Raw genomic sequence first — 24476 nt, forward strand, 5'->3', positions numbered from 1 at the left:
AACACATCATAAAGCCAGTCGCTGCTTACGGCGAGTAAAGGACTCACGGTGGGCGACTGGAATCTCAACTGAGGCACAGGAGGCTCTGGACTCACAGGACTGGCAGCAGGCTTCACTGGACCCAAGCAAAGGTGGAAGCTGAAGGCAGAGCTATTACTCCTCAGGACTCCCAAGCTTGAAAGCAGGCTTCACAGGAACACAGCATAAGGTGAAAGCTGTAGGCCAAACTTTACTCTGCGGGACTCCCTGGCTTGGAAGCAGACTTCCACTGGAATACAGCATAAGGAGAAAGCTGTAGGCCAAGCTTTTACTCCTCATGACTCCCTGGCTTGGAAACGGTTCTCCACAGGAACACAGCATAAGGAAAAGCTGTAGCAAAGCTTCTCCGAGGACAAGCAGGCTGCTTGTTCTCACAAGTGGGTCGGTATTTTGAAAGCAAAATATTTAAAAAGTTTTGCCAGAGTCTTCTGGTGCGCGTGCAGCGCGGACTGATTTCCTGCCCGTTGCGTGAGCACTTCTCAGTTTTTCTTTCTCTGCGTTAAGGTGCGGCAGCATTCGTTTTCTGCTCCTCTCAGGCCCAGGAAGAGTCTTCTTCGTTTGCGATTTTGTTCGCTTCTGTTTTTTTGCTTCTTCTTACAAGATTTAGAAAAATAATAATAGGGTTCCCTTAGTTTTCTCTTTAGTTTTTTTTCCCTATTTCAAGTTTTCTTTCTTTTTCGTCATGGCCGGCCTTAGGCCACGTGGTCGGGTTCTCCCCTTTTCTCTTTTGTGCCTTTTTCTGATTTTTAAGCACAATCTTGTCTTGATTTCACCGAAGCCGTTTTTCCTTCCATGTCATCGAAGACTCCCAGCGGCTTCAAGCGTTGTACACGGTGCAGCCGGACTATCTCAAGTTCCAATACCCACGCCTGGTGTATTCAGTGCCTTGGGCCCGACCATAGCCCAGCCGCTTGTAGTCTGTGTCTTCATATGAAGAAACGGACCCAAGCGTCTCGAGAGGCCCAACGTGAAAAACGTTTTGGGGCTCAGTCCAGTCCTTCGACGTCGACATCAACATCGGTACAAAGGGAGCATCGATGTCTGGGAGAGAGGTAATGACTGCTATGAGACCAACTCGTGCTGGGAGCAATGAGGCGTCGAGTGGGTCTCCACCTGCCTCAAGGCCTCCTGTTATGCAGGCCCCCCGGGACCGACCTTTGTTGGACCCAGCCCTGAGGAGGCGCGAGGATTCCACGTCCTCATCGGTACCGAGAAGTCTCGATGACGGGCTTCGAGCGAAGGCTAAGAAGCACTATCATTGTTCTCCTTTGATGCACGGTACCAGGAGCTCCGGGACGTCGAGAGAGTCAGCACCCGAGAAGAGTCGGCGCCGAGAGGATCGCTCACCGTTGATACAGGAGGTGCCGATGCGTCGGTCTCCTAGCAGCCCGATGCCTGCTCCCGAGCCTCCATGGATTCTGACACAGCCTGTCCCACCGACCCCGCAGCCTTCTCAGATTGCGGCTCTCAACCTTGTTTCCAGAACTTCTGGAGGGATTGCTAAGTCAGTCAGCTTCGGTGTCGGGGTGCTTGCGCCTTCTGTACCATCTGCTGCAGCGGTGTCTGGCCCTTTACCTGTGGTGAGGTCCCCAACCGCGATGCCGCCTGCCACCCAGGTCGACTCCCCTTCGACATCAGTGGAGGGAGCTTCACCACAGTTGGACAGGTCATCGACCTCTCAACATCGCCATAGAGGACAACATTCCTCGGCGTCAAGGCAGGTTCAATGTCGAAGCACCTTAACTCAGGTTTTATCCGACACTGAGCAGGAGTGTTCGTGGGAGTCAGATGAGGATCCCAGGTACTTCTTTTCTGATGAGTCCTTTGGAATTCCCTCTGATCCTTCCCCTCCACTAGAAAGGAAACTGTCTCCACCAGAGAGTCTGTCCTTTCCTCGTTTGTCCAGGAAATGGCTACGGCTCTTCCCTTTCCTGTGGAGGTTAAGAATGAGCCCAGGACTGAGATGCTCGAGGTCTTGGATTATTCTTCTCCAACTAAAGAGGCTGTGACAGTTCCTCTGCATAAGGTACTGAAGGAAGTCCTTATGCGAAACTGGTCAGCCCCTCTGTCTGGCCCCATGGTCCCAAAAAAAGCCGAATCCCAGTATCGGATCCACAGTGAACCTGGGTTGATGAAGTCTCAGTTACCCCACAATTCCATGGTGGTGGACTCCGCCCTCAAGAAAGCCAGGAGTTCTAGAGACTATGCTTCGGTGCCCCCAGGCAGAGAAATTAGGACTCTTGATTCTTTTGGGAGGAAGACGTATCAGGCCGCTATGCTTGCTGCCAAGATTCAGTCATACCAGTTCCTCATGAGCGTACACTTGCGGGACTCGATACGTCAACTGTCCAGCTTGGTTGAGACACTCCCTACGGAGCTGGCCGAGCCTTTTTGCCAAGTGGTCAGGCAGCAGAAGGCGTGTCGCAAGTTCCTGGCCAGGGGTACTTTTGACACTTTTCACGTGACATCTAGAATCGCTGCTCAAGTTATAGTGATGTGCAGACTCTCATGGCTGCGTGTCTCTGACCTCGATCATTCTGTCCAGCAGCGGAGGGTGGATGTTCCTTGCCGGGGGGGGGGGGGGGGGGGGACAATCTTTTGGGAGAAAAACTAGAGGATCTAGTTGATCAAATCAAGAAGCATAATGATGCTATGGATTCTCTCTCCCACTGGGCGCCTTCTGCTACTGCCTCCTCATCTAGGAGGTTTTATGGAGGGAGGAGGAGTGCCCCCTATACCTTCTCTAGGCGTAGATACACTCCTGCTTCTCGGCAGCCTGCCCAGGCTCAACCCCAGTGTGCTCGTTCTTGTCAACAGCGTGCAACTAAGGCCCATTCTGCTCCCCAGTAAAAGCAAGGGACGTGCTTTTGACAGGCTCCAGTTCAGCATGGCCTCAGTAAAAGTGTTCATTCCGGACGACTCACCATTAGGGGGGATGTTGATGTTTTTTTCACCGGTGGTCATCTGGTCAGTTCGGGCACCTTTTCGAGGCTTGGTCGTAAAAAAAAAAGGTCCAAGTAAAGTCGGCCAAATGCTCGTCAGGGACACCCTTCTTTTTCCATTATCAGCTGAAGATGCCCATCTCTTAAGCACGCCCCTGTCTTGCCTTCGGTACGCTGCCGACACGCCCCCGTGAACTTTGGTCGTCCCCACGACGGAAAGCAGTTGAGGACGCCCAAAATGGGCTTTCGATTATGCCGATTTGGGCGACCCTGAGAGAAGGGACGCCCATATTCTGATTTGTGTCGGAAGATGGGCGCCCTTCTCTTTCAAAAATGCCCCTGATAGTGCTACACGGTCTGCATCTGCAACAATGCTATCTGTCTTTTCCCAGGTGCAAAACATATAGCACCCCCCGTGGCTGCAAAACATATAACATTACAGTCTTGTGCCTGGTGGCAGCACAAAACATCTTGCACCTGATACAAGACAGATAGCAAATATACTTTTTCCACCTTGTGCTAAATGGTTTATGCTGCCACTGCAGGCAGCACTAGATGTTTTCCCCTGCAGGCATTGATTGGACATATGGATGCTGTGTGGAGGCCAGAACATACTGGTGTGAGCTCATGTCGTATGTTTTCAACTTCATGGTCACCCTTGGGTACACTTGTCTGTTTCTGTGTTTCACATTCACACATTTTGATACATTGCCATTGATATACTGTAAGTTTTGGATGGCCTTTTCCTTGTCTTGATCAGAAGGCAGGGATTTGTCGATTTTACAATAGGCTTAAATCTTCCTGCCTTTGTAAAGTATGTCATACTTCTACGCTATATATGTCATACATTTGTTATTTTTTTTTTTTACTTTAAAGTTTTTATTGCATTTTGTCATATATTTACATTCATAACCATTTAACCTTGAATAAACATCAATTTTATGGCTATCTCTCAAGTTTTACCTCTACATACAAACTGGTCAACTATTTCGAATTGCTTCTTTTCCATTTAATTACATTTGCAACCAACAACCCATAACATACTCCACTCTTCTTATCTTTGTCTTTTAACTTTGTTGCAACAGGCGAACTATCCCTTAACTACTAAGTATCACCCCATGTTCAACTCAGTAGTCCCCCCTGATTCCTTTGTACCCTTCCTCCACCTTTAATGCCCCCTATGTGTTCCCCCCATTACATACATTTGTTATTTTTACCTTTTAATTTGATGCTCTCTTATGATTACTTTTACAATCATTTGCTGCTTGACTATATTCAAACAGGTCAGAGTATCAATTAATATTGTTCTCCATGTTGTCTGTGGTAATAATGTATGTTTTTTTAAATTTTAGAATGTCCATGAATTGTTAAAATAACATACAAAATTAATCCACTAATCCACATCTTAAGCAATTGCATGTTTAAAGAGTTTTATATATATATATATATATATATATATATATATATATACACACACATACATACATACACTAGTAAAAAAGGCCCGTTTCTGACACAAATGAAACGGGCACTAGCAAGGTTTTCCTCGGAGTGTGTATGTGTGAGAGTGACTGTGAGAGAGAGAGAGAATGAATATGCAAGTGTGTGTGTGTGACAGAGAGAGAGTGAGACTGGTTGTGAGTGTGTCTGTGAGAGAGTGTGTGTGTGAGAATGAGAGTGTGTGCGACTGCGTATCTGAGACACAGTGAGTGTGAGAGAGAGAAAGTGTGTTTCACACAGATACAGTTGTGTGTGAGAGAGTATGTGTGCGATACACAGATTCTCTATGAGCAGCCACCCATGTCCAGTGACCCTCCTCTCTCCCCTGCCCCCCCCCAGCCATCCATGTCCAGTGACTCTCCTCTCTCCCCTGCCTGCGCTGACCCTCCCCTCGCTGCCGGATCGCTCTTCAAAATGGCCGCTGAGACTTCAGCAGCTATTTTGAAGAGCTATCCGGCAACGAGGGAGGGTCAGCACAGGCAGCGGGTGGCTGGAGAGGGGCAGGGGAGAGAGGCGACCTTGGGGGGGGTGGAGGGAGGGAGCAGTGCCTGCGATGACCTCGGGGGAGGGGGGGGAATGGTGGTGACCCTGGGCTTGGTGGAGGGGGGAGCGTTGGTGACCTCTAGGAGGGGGGGAGCGATGGTGACCTTGGGGGGGGAGGGGTGGAGGGGTGAGTGGCGATGGCTGAAACAACCTTGGGGGAGGGGCAGGGCCTCGTGCTGCTGTCGTGCGGTTGGTCAATGCTGCGTGTGATGTCAGCCTGGGCTTCGGAGCCTAGCATATCAACTCCAAAGAAAGCCACGGACACAGACAGCAAGGTAGAACGTTGGAGGTGAGAATTATTATATAGGATATATATACATACACACATAGATCTATAGATTTAGATAGATATAAATATGTAAATCATTTTATATTCATGTTTGTAGGTATATTGGACCCCTTACACAGGTATTGTCTGCTAAAATATGGCTGTGTCAGTCATCAGTTTTGGATATTTTAATATTAGGTCTGTTTAATTTGTTTTAGTTCATTCCCTGGTTCATATCGAGTTAAGACCCATTATAATGTGCATGTATAATTTTACCCAGTTGCATGCTAAATTCTTTTTTGCACAAATTTTATTACATAGGAGACTCATGAACTTGTATTTATTTGTAGATAGTTTCATGAATTTTTGTTTTATATTTTAGGTACTACAGGAATTGATGACGGTAAGAATTATTTTAAATGGTACTTTAATTACTACTACTACTATTTAGCATTTCTATAGCGCTACAAGGCGTACGCAACGCTGCACAAACATAGAAGAAAGACAGTCCCTGCTCAAAGAGCTTACAATCTAATAGACAAAAAATAAAGTAATCAAATCAATTAATGTGTACAGGAAGGAGGAGAGGACGGTAGGTGGAGGCGAGTGGTTACAAGTGGTTACGAGTCAAAAGCAATGTTAAAGAAGTGGGCTTTCAGTCTAGATTTAAAGGTGGCCAAGGATGGGGCAAGACGTAGGGGCTCAGGAAGTTTATTCCAGGCGTAGGGTGCAGCGAGACAGAAGGCGCGAAGTCTGGAGTTGGCAGTAGTGGAGAAGGGAACAGATAAGAAGGATTTATCTATGGTGCGGAGTGCACGGGAAGGGGTGTAGGGAAGGACGAGTGTGGAGAGATACTGGGGAGCAGCAGAGTGAGTACATTTATAGGTTAGTAGAAGAAGTTTGAACAGCATGCGAAAACGGATAGGGAGCCAGTGAAGCGACTTGAGGAGAGGGGTAGTATGAGTAAAGCGACCCTGGTGGAAGACGAGACGGGCAGCAGAGTTTTGAACCGATTGGAGAGGGGGAGAGGTGACTAAGTGGGAGGCCAGCAAGAAGCAGATTGCAGTAGTCTAAACGAGAGGTGACAAGGGTGTGGATGAGGGTTTTGGTAGAGTGCTCGGAAAGAAAGGGGCGGATTTTACGGATGTTGTAAAGAAAGAAATGACAGGTCTTGGCGATCTGCTGGATATGAGCAGAGAAGGAGAGAGAAGAGTCAAAGATGACCCCAAGGTTTCGAGCTGAGGAGACAGGAGAATGAGAGAGCCATCAACAGAAATAGAAAACGGGGGGAGTGGGGAGGTGGGTTTGGGGGGGGGGGGAATGAGAAGCTCGGTTTTGGTCATGTTTAATTTTAGGTGGCGTTGAGACATCCAGACAGCAATGTCAGACAAGCACGCTGAAACTTTGGTTTTGATGCAAGATGAGATATCAGGGGTAGAAAGGTAGAATTGGGAGTCATCAGCATAGAGATGGTAGAAAAAGCCATGGGATGAGATTAATGAACCAAGGGAAGAAGTGTAGATAGAAAAGAGGAGGGGACCAAGAACCCCTGAGGTACACCGACAGGCAGAGGGATAGAAGTAGAAGATGATCCACCAGAGTGAACACTGAAGGTGCGGAGGGAGAGGTAGGAAGAGAACCAGGAAAGGACAGAGCCCTGGAATCCAAGTGAGGACAGGGTGTCGAGAAGTATGCTGTGATCGACAGTGTCAAAAGTAGCGGAAAGATAAAGAAGAATGAGGATGGAATATTGACCTCTGAATTTAGCCAGTAATAGGTCATTGGAGACTTTAGTAAGCGCAGTTTCGGTTGAGTGGAGAGGGCGAAAACCAGATTGTAGAGGGTCAAGAATAGCATGTAAGAGAGGAAAATCAAGGCAGCGGTGGTGAACAGCACGCTCAAGTAATTTGGAGAGAAAAGGGAGGAGGGAGATGGGTCGGTAATTAGAGGGACAAGTAGGGTCGAGTGAAGGCTTCTTAAGGAGAGGTGTGACCACAGCATGTTTAAAGGCAGTAGGGACAGTTGCAGTGGCAAGTGAGAGGTTGAGAATGTGACAGACAAAAGGAATAAGAGCAGGCGAGATGGCATTAAGAAGGTGGGTGGGAATGGGATCAGAGGAACAAGTGGTACATTTTGAGGAAGAAAGGAGAAGTGTAGTTTCCTCTATAGTAACTTCAGGAAAGGAGGAAAAGGAATGAGGGGAAGGAGAGAGAGAGGGAGGAACGGACTAGTGGAGAGAGAGGTGGCGAGGTAGAGAATTCAAGGTTTATCTTTTGAACCTTGTCGTGAAAGAATTCAGCAAGGGTCTGAGGAGATAATGAAGGGGGAGTTGGGGGAGGGGGCACCTTGAGGAGAGAGTTCAATGTGGTGAAGAGAAGTCGAGGATTAGAGCCAAGAGAGTTGGTCAGTTGGATATAATAATCTTGTTTGGCGCATAAAAGAGCAGATTGGAAGGAGGTCAGCATGAACTTAAAGTGTAAGAAATCAGCAAGGGCCCGAGATTTCCGCCAGAGGCGTTCGGCGGAGTGGATACAGGAACGTAGGTAGCGGATATTAGAAGTCAGCCAAGATTGATGATAGCAGCTTAAGATTAATGTACATAAGAACGACAGTTTTACAGCTTGTTATGTATGTACTCTAATGGATGTGTTACCAGGTGAAATCATCAATAAAAAATGTTGACACATAGAAGTCAGCCAAGGTTGGGGTTTTGTACGCCTTATAGGGCGGGTCATCAAAGGTGCAAGAGTGTCTAAGGCAGAGGATAGAGTATTGTTGTAAGAAGAAACAGCCTCGTGACAGACGGGGAGCGGTGCCACAGTAGAGAGGAGGTTTGAAACATGGGAGGATAGAGATGAAGGGTCAATATCGTGAAGATTCCTAGATAAATTAGATAAGATGGGACGGGACTGGGAGGGAGGACATTTAAGTGTGAAAGTTATAAGATGGTGATCAGAGAGGGGAAGATCAGAGGCAAAGAAACTAGAGGGTGAACAGTTGGAGGAGAAGGTGAGATCAAGACAGTGACCATTTTGATGAGTGGGGAGGTGGAGCATAGTTGGAGATTAGTTAATAACAAAAAAATGTTTTTGACTGGATTTCCTAGCAATTAAACATTTCAAATTAAATAAAAAGGTTAATGGATTATAAATACTATTTTTTGGAAGGGGGGGGGGGAATATCGCCAATCATCTGATTGTTTTCATTGTTCTTGAACTCATATCCTTAATGGGCATTTCAAATTGAAATGTGGGTTTCTTATGCTTGAGAGATGAACTCTTCAGCTTATAATAATTATTTATAACATTAAATTACATTACATTATATGGTGTTTCTTGTCTGCAAATACTAAAGCTTTTAGTTCATTGTGAATAACAGTTATAACTCTAGAAAATGCATTAAAACCTTGAAAAAAACCATTACATTATAAGGAATACAAAAACGAAAATATAGAAAACTTTACTGCTCACTAGATAAAGAAAAGCCTGAGAAAAAAGTATGCTTAAGCTTTTTCCAGAATTAAAGATAGCTCTAGGAGCCCTTTACAACACTGTGGTAGAGCTACTATGGCATTGCGAACCAATCCAGCACTACAGCCAGCCCACCATGTGCCATTTCATGCACGATTGGAAATAATTTTTTATTTTTACCACCAGTTTAGCACGGGAGCCCTGAATTTCCCAGGGGAAACCACCCCATAGATCCCCTCTGGTATGCTGGTTAATATCAGAGAGGCTCTCTAGAAGGCTGATCCTATAATCTATTTGCGCTTATCTGACTCTCTACCAGTGCATGTGTGCCTAGGCACTCTCTAATAACCATCCCTGATAAATGGTTCAATTAAACCTTTAGATATTGTATAGGAAAGAATTAGAAGGCAGGTTGCAAGAATATTCAGCTTTATTATAACTCACCACAATAATATAGCATGATCAGATGTACGAGTGGATGGGGGGTCGGTCGGACAGACAGCATCTCAGTCTGGCATGTTCAGGAGATCTTCTGCCGCACCCAAATTTTCCCTGTCTTTTATACTCTCTTGGCCCTATTCAAACTAATGGGTTTACATTTACTCCAATGTTAAAGTTGTTTATTCCAAACTTGCTTAACCGTAACCTCCTCATCGGAAATATGCCTCCGCCTTTATCTCAACTGCAACTTCCTTATTTTACTTGCACCAGTTATGACATTTCAGAAAGACAGATTTTTCTAACTTAGATGCAGAAATAAGAGAATCCATTTTGTGACAAGCTCCATTTTGATTTCAGTTTCCTTGACCTATCTTTTCCAATTCTGGTCATTTAGACCTCAATCTAGGCTACCGGCCAGGCCTTGCTTTTCCAACAAGGTTCCAGCTGTGCTAGCCATTAGATTTCAGACTTGGCCAGGGTTTCTAATAGCCTGAACCTAAGGTTTGGTCTCCCACCCCTTCCGGTGGGGGGTCTCTGACTGTACCATATTTCTACATTCCCCTCTTGCTGCCCCTATCAGTAGGGGCAGCATACACACAGCATCTAGGTGTTACCATCCATTCCAGAAGGTGCTACCTCATTACATGAGAGGACTTTTGATATTTAATATTTTTAGGCATAGGGTAAAACAAGGAATCTGAATCACAAATATCGGCCAAGTAGCCTTGGGAGTAGTCTAATGCTCACTCTTACCCCTCTGCAGTCAAGCATGGATGGAAGTACAACTATGCAGGTGGAATTATCTATTTCATTAATAGGCAAGCTTGGTTATACTTTTACAAAAATAACGAGTATAATTGATAATATATATTGCTAAATTATTTCTCTAAGCGGATTATATCGGTATATATATCTTCTATAGACTATGCATTGATTACATTTTGATTACTTATTGCTTAATATCAATATTCTGTGTTATATTACCATAAGCAGTTATCCCATGTGTATCATACTACTAAATAGTGGTAGGTACTTCTATTGCATTTCTTGCGTCTTGCATAGCGATTTGTTCACCGCAGGGGGAGATAGTCCAATGGTATTCTCTCCAGTGGTGTTGGGGAGGAGGTTTTCATACATGACATATTGTCCTGTAGGCCCTTTCTTGCTTATAGCAGTTTCAATTAAGCGTTCTACCAATCCTCTGGCACATGGGATAATGCAACATCCAACTAATATGAAAATTGCTACCACAATTATGATAGTGGTTGCTGCAGAGATAATAAATGTTTTCCATTTACCAAAAGCTTTATCCATCCAACCGGTCCAAGATGTGTCACCCCAGAGTTGATGGCCAGTTCCTCAGAAAGAGAGGTGAGACCTTGTAATGCTCTGCTGATTATCCGTCTGGAGCAGTATTGTTGGGGATAAAGGTACAACACTGAGTGCCAATCTTGCGGCACACGCCGCCGTCTGCCGCTAGCATTTGGTCAAGCACTCATCGGTTTCTCAAGCGTCATTCTGCTAGTGGCATCTAATTGTGCTGCTATACCTTGAATGGCATCTCTGGTGTAATTTACAAATCTCTGCTGATTATAATATATGTAATTGATCCAATCTACGTTCTTATTAATGGTCGCCCACCAAAAGAAGGCAGATTCGAATCCTGCAGCAATCTGGTTCCTGGCTTTAAACTCATCAGGAACCCCTCTTGGAACCCCTATTGCATCAATAATGTATACCTGGTCATCAAAGGATCCGGGCACCGCGTGTCTCCTCACCCGTGCGGGAGAGCTGGCATCGGGAGGGAGCAAGGGAAGCAAAGACTATTGGGATTACCAATTTTACCAAGGCACATTGGCCTGTCCAGCTTCTGTGGAGTGTATGGTGAATTGTGTTGGTTCTACAGTACCACCACACATCCGCTCGAGCCTGAGCGAAATTTGTGACATTCAAACCTTGTAGGGAACCTAGTGTGGTATTGCAATTAGTTAAATTACCCAAGAAGCGTGAATTTCTAACTGCGTCTGTCCAGACATGTGTGAAATACTGTGGCAGGGTCCGGAATCCTGAAGGCAGGAGGTACCCTCAACCGTGGGGGTAGGTATGGATGGTGGTCTGCAAGGTGTTGACAAGACTGATTAATGTTTTCCCAGATTTGAAGTAACTCTAACATACACCAAAAACCGTCTGGGTCATTATAGAGATCCAAGGAGAAAGGAACCGCTGTAGGTTCTGCTCTCGCATAGGCATAGAAGTAACAATTGGAAATATTCAAACTTGCAGTGGTATAATGGGCCCATTCGAGCCACAAATTTGAATCTCCAAATCCTGTTTCAAGTGCAACCAAGTCTTTAGCACTAGTAATTTGTACCACCTGGTAGGGAATCTTGATTTCTGGAGCCTTAGTTGGCATAAACCTAGTGGACCTACCGCCTAGAAACGCCAAAAAATCGGCCCGCAAATTCCTCAATCTGAACTTCCCCAGCTGCAAAGGAATTAAATACAAACAGGCATACACTACTACATTTGCGTATAAAAGCACACAGATCTGGAACGCACTACCCATGGCCCTGAAAACTATGGACAATCTAACCAGCTTTCGCAAAGCTTTGAAGACACATCTCTTCAACAAATCCTACTAAATACATCCTAATAAACCATTCTCAAATTACTCAGGTGCATCAAACACCTTTCACAATACCTTACCTACCACCTTACACCTAGACCATACACCTTCAACCGATTATTGAATGTATTTAAGGAAATGTAATGACTGCATTATAACAACACTCTGTAAGCCACATTGAGCCTGCAAAAAGGTGGGATAATGTAGGGTACAAATGCAATAACAATAATAATCAATGGGTTCTTCTCTGGTTTAGGGGGAGAAACAATGAGAAAAGTAGCGATAGAATCCCTTCCTGTAGTGTCTATTCCGAGTGAATAGGCTCTGTATGTGACAGAGGTTATACCTCTGAAAGTGATAGCCACTTGGTTGCACTTAGTCATTTGACAGTTGGAATTTACTCGTGGCTTCATGATTGAGATACTGTTCTTAAGTATGGGGATTGTTTGACATGAGTAAGGAACCCAGGAGCCCGTGTACCACCATACCTCTGACCAGCTTCCACATGTAGAAGATGGGCACAGGTAAATGTCAAATGCTGAATAATACCTCTGGTAAGGCAGCTCACCACACCTGGTATAGGCACATACATCGAGAGTTACAGTAACAGTCTCATTGGTGGTAGCTAGTACCACCTTGTAGGGAATCAAATGATCAGGTCCTACTATTTGTGGTATAGAAGGTACCAAAATCATGGCAAGGAGACCCAGCAGAGTGGGGAGGTAAATCATGGCTGACTCTGTTTGAGGCATTTTGTTACAAATGGGGAAGTTGTAATGCTGTGTCAAGGTCGGATGAATGGCAGTTGACGAATAGTGAATATTACGAGTAGCAGGATTAACCCTAAGGTTTCAGCAATGACAGAAATCACAAAAAGAACTATTCCCATATAAAATAGGTATGGGTATAGCATCCTCTTATCTCTCCCACCGTACCTTCAGAGTACATTCTCATGGATCTTCCTCCACCCCAATCCCGCTCTCTGTTGGAGTTCCTCAGGGTTCTGTCCTTGGACCCCTTCTTTTTTCAATCTACACCTCTTCCCTGGGCTCGCTGATCTCATCACATGGTTTCCAATATCATCTTTATGCTGACGACACCCAGCTTTATCTCTCCACACCAGACATCACTGCGGAAACCCAGGCCAAAGTATCAGCCTGCTTATCCGACATTGCGGCCTGGATGTCCAACCGCCACCTGAAACTGAACATGGCCAAGACCGAGCTTATCGTCTTTCCACCAAAACCCACTTCTCCTCTTCCTCCACTCTCTATCTCAGTCGATAACACCCTCATCCTCCCCGTCTCATCTGCCCGCAACCTCGGAGTCATCTTCGACTCCTCCCTCTCCTTCTCTGCTCATATCCAGCAGATTGCCAAGACCTGTCGCTTCTTTCTCTTTAACATCAGCAAAATTTGCCCTTTCCTCTCGGAGCATACCACCCAAACTCTCATCCACTCTCTCATCCACACTCATCCACCTGTCGCCTCGACTACTGCAACCTACTCCTCACTGGCCTCCCACTTAACCATCTATCCCCCCTTCAATCCATTCAGAACTCTGCTGCACGTCTTATATTCCGCCTGGACCGAAATGCTCATATCACCCCTCTCCTCAAGTCACTTCACTGGCTTCCGATCAGGTACTGCATACAGTTCAAGCTTCTCCTCCTAACCTACAAATGCACTCAGTCCACAGCCCCTCATTATCTTTCCTCCCTCATCTCCCCTTACGTTCCTACCTGAAACCTCCGCTCACAGGACAAATCCCTCCTCTCAGTACCCTTCTCCACCACCGCCAACTCCAGGCTCCACCTTTTCTGCTTCGCCTCACCCTATGCTTGGAATAAACTTCCTGAGCCCATTCGCCAAGCCCCCTCCCTTCCCATCTTCAAATTCTTGCTCAAAGCCCACCTCTTCAATATAGCCTTCGGCACCTAACTTTTATACCTCTATTTAGGAAATCTAGACTGCCCCAATTTGACTGCCCTATTTGACTGACTGTACATTTGTCTTTTAGATTGTAAGCTCCTTGAGCAGGGACTGTCCTTCTCTGTTAAATTGTACAGCGCTGCGTAACCCTAGTAGCGCTTTAGAAATGTTAAGTAGTAATAGTAGTAAGTACTGGCATATTCAGGGAAAATTCTAATTGCTCCTGCTGAGAAAAGAGTGTATACCTCTAGTGGTCTGTTTCCAACTTCCCTAAAGAAGAACAAAGGTCTCCAACTAGTATTAAGTAGGTTGTAGGTCACTAACCAGAAATCGACCACCTCGTGGGTGGCAGGCCTCACCAAAGGTATATCTGTCTGTTCTATTCTTAGGGCTACACTTCCTCCAAATAAGGAAAGTGTATCAATTGTGTTTCGTCCAGGACCAATGGTGAATGGATCAAGTAATGGCTCGCACAATGTCTGGAATCTGGTCAGTGGATCCCAATTGGGGTTGTCTTCCGGGGCCGGGTCCCAGTGGGTCCTCCTTACGTCGTTTGCTGAGTCTGAATCCCTAAGGTTCAGTTCATCCACACTATCCTCAGGGTCAGAGTTTCCAAAATCCAGTCCCAGAAATCCGGGGGTGAATAACCCCACGGAGATGGTGGAGAAAAATGGGGGGGAGGTGATGGGTGTGGGGAATATTGGGTATCTATTCTTTCTGTTTCAGACATATACTTCTTCTACACTAGGCTGCAGTGTAACCCGGGTAAAGGCGCACTGCTGCAAAAGACCCTCTACCGTCAGGGGAGATACAATAATACTCTTGGGTTCTGTTCCCAATTTTCCTTACAAAAAGCCAGGGGAGCCACCCAGTACAGTAAAGTCTGTAGGTAATTATCCAAAATACAACTTCCTCACGTGTTTCAGGTCTGAGCAAAGGATAGGTGCTTCGCGATGCCTGCGTTACGCAATACAGGGGAAATATGTTGTATAATTGTGGCAGGCCCTGTGCTCGAAGTTTCTAGTAAAGGTTGATATAGGATGTGGTATCTAACCGTTGGATTCCACAAGGAATTGTCGTCCGGCGTTGGATCCCAGAACTCAAAAATACTAGGCTCAGGACTTGGCAAGCTCATATGGAGGCAGGGATACCTGTTAGGAGCTTTTGGTGGAAATATAAGAACCAAATGAGGGCAAAGATTATTGAGAGGGTAAGGCAAAGGACGGACAGGGTAAGTTCAATCAATTCTTCCCAAGGGGTTGGTTGGAGGGGATACCTCACTGGATTGACTATTAATGTTGATCAATCGGTGAGGTTGTAGCTAGGTGAATGGGTACCTGATACAACGGTGCCGTTACTGGAGGGAGTGGAGGTCTGCACAAGTGAATCTTGGGTGGTCAAGGTAACGTTTGTGAAAGGACTAGGGTCAATGTTAGGCACCCTAGAATGGTTAGGAGGGGTAGGCAGGAGCTTAAACAAGGTAAAGTTTTCAGGTGATAGGACAACAGTACCTGAGCTGCTACTAATATGGGAAGGATCAGTAGGAGGCAGAGTATGACCGTTAGTAGGGGCAGAATTAGTCGCAGAATTTTCAACTGGCAATGAGAATTACCAGCTGGAAATTCAGTCTCGGTATGATTTCCTGTTGCCAAAGTGGGTTTGGTAAATGTGGTGGTGCTAAACCCTGTAAGATTATGAGGAGGTGTACTTTCTGGTGTACTGCTTTGTTCTGCATGTGTGGGGTGTACTTCAGACCCTGTGGACGTTTCAGGGGTGTTTCTTATGTTGGTAGAGTTGTCGACCGGTAAGGTAAAATTACCAGATGACAAGGTACTGACCGTGTGATCACTAACCGTGGGGTTGCTGGCTTTAGCTGGCATCAAACCAAACAGTGCAGTTAAAATCAATGCTACACCCAGGCACAATACAGCAAGACACAGAAGTCCAATAATGCTCAGCCGAGCAGTTGGGAAACAAAAGAAAGGGAGTACTCCTATACCACAGTATACTCCTGGGAGGAAATACTTCCGTCTTCGGTGTCTTCAGAGTCGTTAGACCACTGAGTTAGGGTCTCCGACTGCTGCACAGTTAGGTTTGGTATAGAATTGCACCAGTCAATTTGATACAGTTCAGTTTTACCTGGGTCCGGTTCCTTGATGTTTTCGAGGGCAGTCAAATCTGCCACCGCAGGTTCCCGTTGAATGGGAACAAGTGGCGGTGTTATGCTTTTAACCTTTTGCAAGGGAATTTCTTCAGGACTAGGATTTTGTTGCATCTAGCTTATCTTGTGGGGAAAAAAAATAGATGCAAAATCTCAAGTAGGTCAGAAAGTTCAAGGTGGACGTTCTGCAAGGTGAAGAAGTCAGCAGAATCAGGATCAACCAATTGCCCAATTACGGTACGTATTCTTTCAATACGGGCACGTAGCTCAGTAGGTGGTAGTATGAGGAATTGTGAAGGCTTAGGTAACCACTCTTGATTGGTCGCTGCAGCTTGGTGTAAAAGCGATGGTGGTGACTCTGGTGTCTGAGCAGTCGCCTGTTCAGAGGAATCGGGAAAGGCCTGCAGGTCTGAGAGGTCTAGCAGCGGGAGGTCTGGAAGGGCCGGGTTCTCACGGCGACCTGGAATTGGTGTAGGTGGTCTTGGGCTCAGTGGAGGTGGAGTCTGAGGTGGGGTTGGTCGCTCCAAGGGCTGCTGGGCTCGCAACATCAAGGAGGCCTGATTCGATATCCGGGTAGACCCGTATATCCTTCAGATGGGCCCAGGACGTATGGTCCTGAAGTTTGACTGCTGTGGCAGAGAGGGCTTCAACCGTGAAGGGCCCAACGTAAATGGGATCTCGCCAACTCTTGTGAGTATAATATTTGCGGTGCACCAGGTCTCCTACTTTGAGAGCCTTAGTATGTTCTGCTGGGGGTCTACAAGAATCCCCTCTTCTATCCGAGAGAGCCTGCAAAATCGAGGATAGAGAACTGATTATTGTTTGCAAAACATCCCAATAAACGGAGTACTGCTCAGGTAACTGATTGTGCGGATTGCCAGGCACTAATCGCATATTGCGACCAGTGCATAATTGGAAGGGGGTCAGTTTCAATGAGGCAGATGGCGCGGCCCGGAGTGACAACAGTGCCAATGGTAGGGCATTGAGCCAATTTCTAATGCCATTTGCCATGAGCTGCCTTAATTTAGTTTTAAGCAATCCATTGTATCGTTCAACTAAACCATTACTGGTGGGTTTGTAAATACAAATAGTTCTATGCGTGATACCTAGAGCAGGGAGAAAAGCTTTCAACAAATCATTCACAAAATGTGTGCCGTTATCTGTAGTAATTTTGCAGGGAATGCCAAATCTAGGAATAATCTCGTTGCACAGGGATTGTGCCATAACCTGTGCTGTTTCTCGTGAGCAAGGGAAAGCATCCACGCAGACAAGCAGGTACCGTTTACCTTGGACAGGTATCTGCATGTTTGTAAAATCTACATGCCAGTGTTGGCCTGGTCCTTGTACCACAGGCAAGTGGCCAGAAGGAACGGCGGGTCCCCGCTTAGGAGTATACAGGAAACATTTGTAACAATTATGAACCACAGTATGACACATTGGCAGTAATTGAGGTGCCCATAGCTTAGGAGAAAGTTGATCATACAACGTTTTGGCATTCAGATGTAAAGGGTAATGCAGAGCATGCAATAGGATTGATAAAACATACTGAGAAACACACAATTGTCCATTGGGATGTGTCCAAATACCATTAGGGTTAATAAAACATCCTGACTGTTTCCATTGGTTAAGTTCTGCTTGTGTGAGAGAGGATATTAAGGTAGAGGAAAAATCAGAAACGAGCGAATCGGAGGAAGGAAGGGCAGGGGAGAGGGGAGTTTTAGAGGCCGTGTCCAGGGAGAGAGAGGGGGAGTGATGTAGAGAGGGGCATGGACAGGAGCGGGAGGAGTTGAAGACTGGGGTGTGTCTGTCGTATCGGAGGGTGTGGAAGGGGGCGTGTCCAAGGGCGTGGAGATTGAACAGTTGGTTGGCGGAGTGGGAAGCTGGACATAGAGGGAGGCAGTGGATGTGACTAAAGGAAATGACGTAAGGGCGTTGGTAGTTTGATCGGGGGAGTGGTCACATACAGACGTCACTTCCCGAGCCAACTCATCAGCTGCATGGTTACCATTAATGGCAAAAGAAAAAAGTGTCTTGATGAGCCTTAATCCAGGAAATACCTGTGCGGAGACCTCTTTGATGGCACTGTTCAAGAGCCTCAAAAAGGGCTGTCCACAAAGGTAAGTGGCTTAATGGCTGACCAGTAGAGGAAATCATACCCCTCTGGTTCCATTTTCGGACATGTGAATGTAAGGAGGGGAAAACATAGTCAGAGTCAGTAACTATGCTCAAATCGGCGTGCTGGGCTTTAAATAGCAGGACATACAGAACAGCAGCAAGTTCTGCTGTTCTGGCAGTGAACGTGTCAAGGAGTCTGAATTGTACCGGATCAAGTATATCCTCTTCCAGTATATATCGAAGGGCTGCGAATCCAGCGGCACCATTTTTATATGAGCCATCGGTTAACCAAGTTTCACCACTCTGCAAAATCTCAGAGTGAATGTGGAGGGAATCGGGCACTGATAGTTGAGGTGTGCATTGATGGGGAAAAAATAGCATTCTGGGCTGTCTGGGTAAGGGTGAGCATTGGATCAAGACGTTGAAGGTCAGTTAAGGTTAAGGGATGTATAGAGTGAACAACGCTAAACAAGAGTACTTGATACTTTTGCAATCGTGAAACAGTCATATGACTAATATGTTTATCCAAGAGATATTTGACACCGTGGGAAGTGTGGAGGATAATAGGAAGGTGAGGGATGTAATTGCAAAGCTTGGTGACGACTGTACTAGTCGCTACCAGTCCTTTCTCACAGGTAGCAAAAGCTCTTTCCACTGGAGAAAAGGTACCGGAAAGGAAGTCACAAGAAATGTCCTCATGTTCTTGAGTAATCAAGCAAGACCATGTGTCTTCAGAATGCACCACCCATAAGTGCACATCTTGGGACACATCTATTGTTGCTAATGGTGATGAGAGCATTACGTCCTTCACTAATGACATCAGATTCTTAGTTTCCTGACTGGTGAAGTGTAACTTTCTGTTTGCCCTGTAGCTTGGTGTAAAATGGTTTGGTCCTGGCTGAATAGTCTTGTATCCAGAGACGGCAGAAATTCAACATACCCAATACAGCTCGGAGATCAGAGACTGTGGTGGGCATGCGCAAAGATGAGATGTGATGTAAGGTATCAGGACCTAGGCCCTTCTCTTGAGGGCCAATCTGGTGGCCAAGGGTCATGGGTCTGTGCAACTTTTGATTTTTTTCCTATTAACTTTGTAGCCCTTAGTGGCCAGGAAACCGAGAAAATCACAAGTGACCTGGTGTCAAAGTCTGAACATGTGATTAGCATGTCGTCTACATATTGAACAATGGATGTGTGGGAGGGTAGAACATATCTGTCCTATTTAAATTTACGTATGTGTAGGGTTTGGGAAAATATGGTAGGGCTGTCAGTGAAGCCCTGAGGGAGGCGTGTCCATTGATAGGTAGTATTATCAAACTTAAAAGCCGTAAGGGCTCTCAGGGTCAAGTTTGATGGAAAAGAAGGCATTAGATAAGTCAACAGTAGAATGGTATTTCTGCAGAGTAATACTGTTGAGGAGTGTGGTTGGGTTTTCAACGTTCGGAAATATCGGAAGCGTGATATCATTTAAAGTGCAGAGATCTTGTACCATCCGCCAGCTTCCGGGCTCCTCCTTTTTAACCGGGAACAATGGGGTATTATACGGGGAGTGACATTTCTCTATAATGCCCTGCTGCAATAGTGAACTTATCTGTTCCTGAGCTCCCGCAATGACCTCTGGCTTGAGCGGGTATTGGCCAATTTTAGGGCCTTTGCATTTAGGCATGAGCTGAATGTGATGGGAGCGGCCAATCACCTCAACTGTGTTATCTAATTTCTTCCTAACCTCAGGAGGCAGGGTCTGTTTATGCAAATGATAAAATACAGGGAGAGCATTATCAGAGTCAAATTTCTCTTCAGTCTCTTCTCTAAAGAGCTGTTGCATTCTGATTAAATAGGTCTCAATAGGTTCGGAACCTGCTTCCCATCGTTGGGAAGTAATGACCGAGAAGTCCTTCTGGGCAGGAAATGAAGAATGTATCTCTTGAAACAGCTTTGTTTCAATCTTGGTTAAGGGATTGCCATCGTACTGATCGTCAGTCACAAACTTGGCATAGCCAGCCTGTGCAAACAAATCGGTAACACTTGCGTGGGCTGTCCTTCCCAATAAAGCTTTCATGTCTCCGACAGATAGGGTAGTTCCCAAGGTGATCTCTTGTAATTTATGTAACCATCGGTTCCCTCCCTTTGCAATGTCAGGGAGCTGAAGCACCAGGCCATTTAATTCAGTAGCGGACAGAGGAGTATACTCGGTATGAGGGACTCCCGCTGACATTCTGTTTATTTATTTATTTATTGCATTTGTATCCCACATTTTCCCACCTTTTTGTGGACTCAGTGTGGCTTACAATATATTATGAATAATGGAAATACAATTTGTTACAACTTGGTTATGGATTACATTGTGAAGAGTTCACATCATGAGGAGCGGCGGCTCCTGGCACCACAGGGGGAGGAAATTGATTTTCATATTTCTTCAATACCTGGAGACCCTGAATCAAGTAGATTCTGGTATCTTTGTCCCAGTGGGGATCGGGGTGGTCGTAGATTAAATCATGGACCAAGTTAAGCTTGTCTGAATTTAGGGACCCTTCTCGTGGGTATAGGGCGGATTGAGGCTGAAGGGCCTCTGACCATCCCGCAAGGTCATCAATCCATGGCTGCACATAGAACCAGGAATTCTCCTGATATGCTACATATTGGGCCGGTGGACTGGGCCCACGTGGTGCCGGGGTAACAACCGCAAGGCACCGATTGGTACCATCAGGTGCAAGGTAACCTTTAGGTTTTCTTTGCCTGGTGTTATCGGCAATGCAGCCGTGTTGCTGCTGTAACTCTAAAGAAAGAGGTGGGTGGAAGAGGTTATGCCAGCGGCAGCAACAGCATTGGAAATAGGGGGCAAGGAACCTGTGTTAACCCGAAGAGACTTGCGTAAAGTGGTAAGTCCCTCAGAAACATATGCAAGTTCGTCACCAATCTCTGCCAATGACTTGGCGACCGGTGACAGGGTGAATTCAGCTTCATTGGGGCCGACTACCGCCTTGCCCTGCATGTTTTGCAGGGGAGCAGATGGAAGTGTCAGTCGAGGAGTGTCATCCGCAAAGGAGGGAATGGGGTCACAGTTAGTAATAGAGGCAAATTGTAGGGCTGGTGAAGGTTCTTCATGCGTAAGTAGTCTATACCTTAGGGGCAGACTAAGCTTGGTAGGCTGTAACAGATTATTCTGGGAAAGTTTAAGGAGTTCATAATCTCCTGAATCTTCCTCAGATGACATGGTAGGAAGCGGAAAGCGAGAGGGCACCTTGCTCCTTAACTTAGGGCGTGTGCCCATGTCGTCCCATGCAAAGGGATCATGAGGCGGAGGGACAATAGTGGGTTTGGCAGGGCTCGCAGGTTGAGAAGGAATTTTTAGGTATCCTCTATTTTGCAGCTCCTGACAGACAGCTCTGGCGTGGGTGGCAGGGCCATAAGAGGGTGGTGTGAAGCCCATCTGCTGCAATTGTGGAAAGGTATGATTCATAGCGGGAATGCCTGTGGCGAGGAAATTCTGGGGTATGGGGGGTAGATTACGGGTTTGGGCAGAGGCATCCAAAACCGGTGGGGTGGGGGACGTCTGGGTGGCTTGTGCATATGTGTCGGCAGTTTGTGTGGCCGTGTTGGATTGAGAAGCCTGGCCTCCCCACACGCCGGTCTGGACGGCAACATCAGACTGTATAGTTGCCGACCCAAGGTTGGAGCAGGGGTTGAGTGCGGAAGTAGGATTTACAACGGGGAGTGAACCGGTTGCAGGGACCAGAGGTCCAACTGCAACACAGGGATAATGTTCCACCACGGGAGGGGGAACTGCAAATGCGGTTCCCCAAGAGGCCTGGCAGGTATGGGCCACAGGTGCTGAAAGCGCCTGTTGTGGTCCCGCTACAGGAGCGCAGGGTCCTTCATTAACAACTGGGTAAGGTATGGCTGTAGGGGGTGGCATATCAGGCCTAACCGTCCTAGAGTTCCAATAGGAATCACTTGGGGATGGTCTGTGGTCCGTGGGGGGATTGGTGGCAGCGGTGGGATATTGTGCTCCTGCTGAATTGCTGCCAGTCCCTTGTGGAGGTTGAACGGGAGGTGCAGGGGGAACAGCGGCTGCAGTAGCAGTTGGCAGATTAGGCGCCGATGGATGAGAACCCGCAGATGGAACAGCAGGGCCTGAATAAAGGGGGGACGTAGTTGGATCCCAGGCAGGGGAATCACATGGTTCAGGTTTAGTGGGAAGAGGACATAAGTCCACAGTACCGGAAATGTGCACCGAGGTGGGAGCATCAAGCACCATGGGAGTCTGATATCCGGAAGACTGAGGAGGGGTTTTAGCCTTAATCTGAGAATCCTCAGTAGGCTTGTCATAGTAGCCTGGGGGTAGCAGCTTGGCAGGACTAGCAGCGAGTGCCGCATCATACGAGGGAGGGGCACTGGGTGTCACTGCCTCTGCAAGGGGCCTGATCAGCGTCAAATTTAGCCAATGATTTGGCAATGAGAATGAACTTATTTTTGGCAATGAGAATGAACTTATTGATGGCATCTATATGTTTGGCCCTCGATTTTCCAGTTTTATGTGATTCATTATAACAGACCAAAGCCTGGAGCTTGCCGTGGTCAAATGAGCCTGATTTAGGCCAATTTAAGCCGAATCTTGACTAGACCAGAAGGAATGCCACTTCTGGCATAATCTGGTAAGTTCCTTTCTTTCGGAAGGAAAGAAATTTAACACTCTCTCCAGGGGAGAGGGGGTCGAGGGAGAAGGCATAATATAATATGTATTGAGGCAGATTCTAGAGCAAAAGCAGTCTAGAGCCGGGTTCTAGAACAATCTTCTAGAGCAGCTGTATGTTAGAACCCGACCTAGAACACAGTTGTAGGGCTTAGGTTTCAGAGAAAACAGTATATCTATGAAAAAGACTAAGGGAGATATGCTAATAGTCTACATAAGCATGCAATAATCGACCTCACAGTAAAAACATGCAGCATGCAAAGGAGGAGGGACATAGTCACGTGTCTTCTAATATGTTTATATCCCGCGTAGAAGGTCTAGAACAGAAATCAGTTGGCGGAAAGACCCGTACAGCACCGAGCACATCGGCAGCGCGGATGCTTTTGACCGCAAAAGAAGGAAAACTACTAACCCCAAGGGTATGTATTGAAAAAGAGTAGGTATCTCTGATATAGAGGAATAACTGAGGAAAAATCGTTATGTTCAACTACTGTTCTCCAGGGCATGCCTTCAAGATTAGGAGCATTAAAGCGCGTTCCACTAATCCCAAGATCAGGAGCATTAAAGCGCTTACAACTGACCGTCATGTATAATTAATATAATTAATGCAGTTCAGGACGTAGCCACAGCAGTGATTAGAACAGAGTGGGACAGCAGTAAATTGAAAGCCCCGAGAAAACAGCATGGGATCGGTTTACAGACCATTAAGCTAAGTACAAACATTTCTTTCTATGAAAAGGATTTCAAAAGAATTGCATTTTGGCATTGTGGATGTATGGAATTGGGCAGTAGAAGATGCAACAGCAGTGAAGTTTAGAACACGCTTGACAGAGAGAGCACTGAGAAACTGAGCTTCTAAATGTGTGGGCTAATAACGTCAGGATTAAGTTCTGCAATAGGCTGGAATACGTGAAAGACAGAATTGATTGCAAAAACTGACTTGCTCAGTGACATGTCAAACACTAAATTTCAGGGGTCAGACGTCTTTGGTTTTTCTCAAAAGGGGAGTTTTTTTCCCAAATAGACGTGAAAATTCTCCGAGGACAAGCAGGCTGCTTGTTCTCACGACTGGGTTGACGTCCACGGCAGCCCCCACCAACCGGAACAAAACTTCGCGGGCGGTCCCGCACGCAGGGCATGCCCACCGCGCATGCGCGGCCGTCTTCCCGCCCGTGCGTGACCGTTCCCGCTCAGTCTTTTCTTTTCCGCGCTGGAGAGAGCCGTGTTCGTCTCTCTCTCTGTCAGCTCCAGAAACCGGATCGCGCTTTCGCCGTGAAATTTCTCTTTTTTCTCTTTTCTTTTTCGTTGTTCTCCGTTTTTTTCTCTTTAGTAAAAAAAAAAAAAAAAAACGCTGAACTTTGTTTTTCCCTCGTCTCTTAGCGGGGGCGTCGTGTTGCGGCCTTGTGGCCGCGCGATCGATTTATTTTCGAGGTGTGAATTTTACCGCCACCATCGACGACTTTGACTTCGCCGACGCGATTTTTCCGTCGATGTCCTCGAAGGTCCCGAGTGGATTTAAAAAGTGTGGTCGGTGCGGCCGGCATATCTCGCAGACCGACACTCACGCTTGGTGCCTCCAGTGCCTCGGGCCGGAGCACGATACCAAGACGTGTACTTTGTGTCTCGGTCTCCGGAAACGGACACAGGTAGCGAGGCAAGTTCTTCGGGACCGTCTTTTTGGATCTTGCGCCGGCCCCTCGACTTTGACGGCATCGGTATCGACGGCCGGTTCTTCGGTACCGGTATC

General features: G+C 46.5%; 1 protein-coding gene across 2 annotated transcripts in view; it reads left to right on the forward strand.

Annotated features, from left to right (window-relative positions):
• TRAF3IP1 (TRAF3 interacting protein 1) overlaps positions 1 to 24476 on the forward strand; it is a 1208890-nt gene that overhangs the window by 561529 nt on the left and 622885 nt on the right. For both annotated transcript variants that reach the window (XM_030210669.1, XM_030210670.1), the window contains one exon: positions 5675 to 5695. In XM_030210669.1, the coding sequence (XP_030066529.1) occupies positions 5675 to 5695 (21 nt within the window). The remainder of the gene's footprint in view (positions 1 to 5674; positions 5696 to 24476) is intronic.

This window comes from Microcaecilia unicolor, chromosome 7 (genome assembly GCF_901765095.1).
Source record: "Microcaecilia unicolor chromosome 7, aMicUni1.1, whole genome shotgun sequence".
NCBI lineage: Eukaryota > Metazoa > Chordata > Amphibia > Gymnophiona > Siphonopidae > Microcaecilia > Microcaecilia unicolor.